This window comes from Apis dorsata, unplaced genomic scaffold (genome assembly GCF_000469605.1).
Source record: "Apis dorsata unplaced genomic scaffold, Apis dorsata 1.3 scaffold_655, whole genome shotgun sequence".
NCBI lineage: Eukaryota > Metazoa > Arthropoda > Insecta > Hymenoptera > Apidae > Apis > Apis dorsata.
The window spans coordinates 112116-116739 of NW_006263844.1; the positions used below are offsets into that span (position 1 = coordinate 112116).

The window sequence follows — 4624 nt, forward strand, 5'->3', positions numbered from 1 at the left end:
TAATATTTTAAAAATAAAAATTTTTATGAAATCTATTATTTGTATATATATGATTTATATATATATATTTTTTATCATACTATTTATATTAAATTTATTGCAGTCAATTTGCAAGGAAGCACCTTTTAGTGATGATCCAGAAGCACTTGCTGAAAGAAATGCATGTGATTATAACATTCGCATTACATTAAAAATGGCAAAAAGTGGTAAAGGTTAGTATAATTAAAAATTAATTAGATATTATTTATCTAATTAATAGTTATTAAAAGCTTTTGAATGTTATATTAATAATATCAATAATTTTTGTAATGATTTAGCTCCTAGAAAAATCAGAGTCTATGCAGATGGTATTTATGATCTATTTCATCAAGGACATGCACGGCAACTTTTACAAGCAAAAAATATTTTTCCTAATGTATATCTTATTGTAGGAGGTAAAAAATAATTAATAAAATTAATAAAATTCTAATTTTTTAATATATAGCATAAATATTACATAATATTATTAAAAAATATTTTTATAGAAAATGAAGATATATAAAATATATAATTATTATATAATTATATAATCTCTTATATAAAATATATGTAATTTTTACAATTACAGTTTGTAATGATCAGTTAACACATAGTAAAAAAGGAAGAACAGTTATGACAGATGTTGAAAGATATGATGCAGTAAGACATTGTCGTTACGTAGATGAAGTGGTTAGAGATGCACCTTGGGAACTGGATGATGAATTTCTTATAAAACATAAAGTAAACTGAAATATATAATATTTTTTCTAAAACATATTTATTAAATATTAATATTTAATTCTTGTGTTATTTTTAGATCGATTTTGTTGCTCATGATGATATACCTTATATGACAGATGATAGCACAGATGTTTATGCTGCCTTAAAGGCTAAAGGTATGTTCGTAGCTACACAAAGAACAGAAGGAGTATCAACATCCGATATTGTTGCAAGAATAGTTAAAGATTATGATATTTATGTAAGAAGAAATCTTGCGCGAGGCTATAGTGCAAAAGAACTTAATGTTTCTTTTCTCAATGTAAGTATCGTAAATTAATGAGAAAAAGACATAAGTTAGTATACTATAACAATAAATAATTGTGATTTTTATTCCATTATAAATTTTTTTTAAACAATACTATTCTTGAGCAATGATATTTTATGATAAGATATGTTTTTGTAGGAAAAAAAATTTCGTTTACAAAATAAATTTGATGATTTAAAAGATAAAGGTAAAAGAGTAATGGAGAATATTGGTGAAAAACGTATGGATATGATTAGCAAATGGGAAGAAAAATCTCGAGATTTTATCGATGCTTTTCTACTTTTATTTGGAAGAGAAGGTAGATTGGTAAGTAGCATATTTTTAATTTCAATATTAATAATATCCTGCAGATTATCATTATAAAAGAATAATTAATATATTATTATTATTATTATTATTATATATTAATTAATATATTAATAATTTTTACAGTCAACAATTTGGAATGAAAGTAAAGGTCGTTTAATGCAAGCATTATCTCCTCCTGCAAGTCCAAAAAGAGATGGCAGTCCAAATGGCAGTAATAGCAGCAATAATGATGAAGATCAGACAAGGTACATCACAGCATTCGAGTCAATTGACTAATATGCAACACCACTTCATTCTGTACTGCTTCTATATGAAAACCTTCAATACTTCACACCACCCATTTGCAGCATGTTATGTTAGTATACAATTCCACTGTTATACATTAGATAAATTTTAAGCAGTAACACACAATTTAACCATTGCTTGTTGTAAAAAATGTGTTTCATTTTCTTTATCCTTTCTGTGTATATAATATATGTATAGTGCATAACATAGTATTGTCACAAAAATTTTCGTTTAAATATTTACAAAATACGAAAATATTACTTATTTAATATTAATTCAAATTAATTGAATTAATATATATATGATTTATGTTACAGTCCACCACCGAAAAAGACTGGCCGTTTTGAATATTCGCAGAGTAATTATTATTTAAGCGATGATTATAGCGACGATGAAGAAGAAAATTTGCACTCCAAATGATAACCTCTTTTTTCAAAATCACATTCATTTTGACCAAAAATATCGTGCAATCTCTTTAAAAATGTTTAAAAATAATTTTATGCATCTATGTGATTTATTAATATGGATTGTAATGTTATGCTTAATAATTTTTTTCTGCTATGATTTCATACTACATACGATATAAAATTATTTGTTGTAATAATTTCATTCAATCCAATCATGCATTATTATATATTAATTAGATTATATATGTGCATGAACATTACAGAAGTCATATAGATTACTTAAGTCGTTATAACTATTCTTGAGAGTTTCATTATCATATCGTTATTTATATTATTAATAAGTTCCTATAATCTGGTTTTGAATGATATTATTGTTCATTTTGAATTTCATACAAGAATTTCTAATAGTTAAACGCATATTTTCATTTATGCAAGAAAGTCTGTGGTTCAAATAATCAGTTAACAATATTTATTAATTTTCAATTTTTTTCTTACTAATTTTATATAACATTTTTTTACAAGTTACTCTATAATTAATAATTTATAATATATATTTGCAGTGAAAATATCTGCGTTAATATTAAATTATATTTTGATTTTTATAATAAATAGATGATTTAAATATATATGTATGTATATATATACATGTATATGTATATGTATATATATTTTTTTTCAATGATCCATTTTAAAAGTCATATTGAACACATTTAGAATTATGAAAAGTTTTTTTATGAAAAGTTATTTATGAAAAGTTATTTATGAAAAGTTAGTACATAAAATTAATATTTACTTATATTTTAAATATTGCATTATTGATAAAATTATACGAAAATATGAAGTAAACAAAAAATTTATTGAAGAATTTATCATTACTATGAATTTAATTTGAACTATGAAATTATTAGAAATTATTCAAAAATTTGTATTACAAAAAGTTGTATTACAAAAATTTTATTAGTATTGAAGAAATTTGAACAAATGTAATTTTATAAATGATTGTTCTTGTTTAATCTAGAGTATTTATAAAATATAAAAATTTTTAATTTATTTTTATTAGTAAATAATCATGTGTGTAGTAAAATTCTTAAATATGAATCAATAGAATTCAAAAAAAATGAATAAAAATCAAAATAAATAATAGAATTTTAATTTAAATAAGTATACATCAAAATAAGAATTATTTTGAAGATGGTGCTTTTATTTGAATATATACAGATATAATAACCCTGGAATGGTACAACCATTTTTATACTTTGAAATTATAACGTAGTTTTATAATATTCTTGTATTACCGTATGATTACTGAAAACATTTGAATGAAATATTTTTTTAATATATAAATAAAATGTATGATAAAAATATTTATTTTTATTTTCATTGTAGCATTCAGAATAATGTAATTCTTAACGCTAGCAACTTTGTTAATAGCGTATAGTTCCAGGGATTAAAAAGTATACATTAGATGAGTTTTAAATACAAAATTAAGATTTAACATATACATATTAAAAATTTGTAAAAAAAAGAAAAGACATATAAATTTGTATACATTGAAGTGTTTTTGTTTCTTAAAATGTACCAATGGTGCCTGAGTTTAACATCTTTTATTTAAATATATATATAAAGTAGTATATTTCTGTATGAAGCATGTCATAAAATTTTTAAAGTATATATGTTAATATTTGCTTCCCAATGTAACTGATGCATAAATTAGTAACATGTAATAATACGTGATAAAATATAGTATTTTCGATATCTTTTTTAATGTATACATCCAAAAATATTTAGACACGCACAGTTTTATGATGAAATAAATTTATGTAATTTTAACAGTTTTCCTGTAAATTACACTCTAGGTTTTTAAAACAAAAAAAATATCTACATTGTAAAAATTATATCTTAAATGCAAATACAAAATGTAGTAATGTTCCATATTATTTATGTAAGAGCAAATAAAAGCTGTTCAATGAAATATTATAAATCGGATTACTTTTCACAATTATAATTGTAATATATATACTATTAAACAATTTTTATTATTTTAATATAAATATTTTATAATATATTTTATAATATTTTATAATATTTTAAATATTTCATATTAAATATTTTTCTTATAAATAATTATTAATAGCTCAATTTTTAAGAAAATTTAATTAACAATTACGCATATACACTTATAATACATTTTGATTTATATGCAATTATATATGTGTAACATTATGAAATGATTTCAATTTGAAAATAATGTAATAATTATAAAAATAACCATTGATTATTATTTATTATTATTTAAATATTTGATATTTATTTATAATATATATTTATTTTTTACATAAAGTATAATTACTTAATTACTAATTATATTGTTTCAAAAGTTTAAATTGTACATTTAAAAAAATAATATTGTTAACAATGCTACCATCCATTTAAATAAAAATTTAATCATGTATGTCAAATCAAAAATAAATTAATCAAATCATAAATGGAAATTGTATATATGTATAATTATGTAGTACATATGTATATTTATATTAATATATATTTTCTATATTTATAT

General features: G+C 20.6%; 1 protein-coding gene across 6 annotated transcripts in view; it reads left to right on the forward strand.

Moving 5' to 3' along the window:
- The window catches only part of LOC102675519 (choline-phosphate cytidylyltransferase A-like), a 5767-nt gene extending 3269 nt beyond the window's left edge, over positions 1-2498 (forward strand). For 5 of the 6 annotated variants that reach the window (XM_006621986.2, XM_031513496.1, XM_006621987.2 and 2 more), the window contains 7 exons: positions 104-212; positions 318-434; positions 608-759; positions 836-1057; positions 1202-1369; positions 1496-1617; positions 1975-2498. In XM_006621986.2, coding sequence (XP_006622049.1) covers positions 104-212; positions 318-434; positions 608-759; positions 836-1057; positions 1202-1369; positions 1496-1617; positions 1975-2077 — 993 coding nt within the window. In that variant the 3' untranslated portion in view covers positions 2078-2498. Of the gene's footprint in view, positions 1-103; positions 213-317; positions 435-607; positions 760-835; positions 1058-1201; positions 1370-1495; positions 1728-1974 lie in introns of all 6 variants that reach the window. The other variant, XR_422615.2, reaches the window with a different exon arrangement.
- The last annotated feature ends 2126 nt before the right edge of the window (positions 2499-4624 follow it).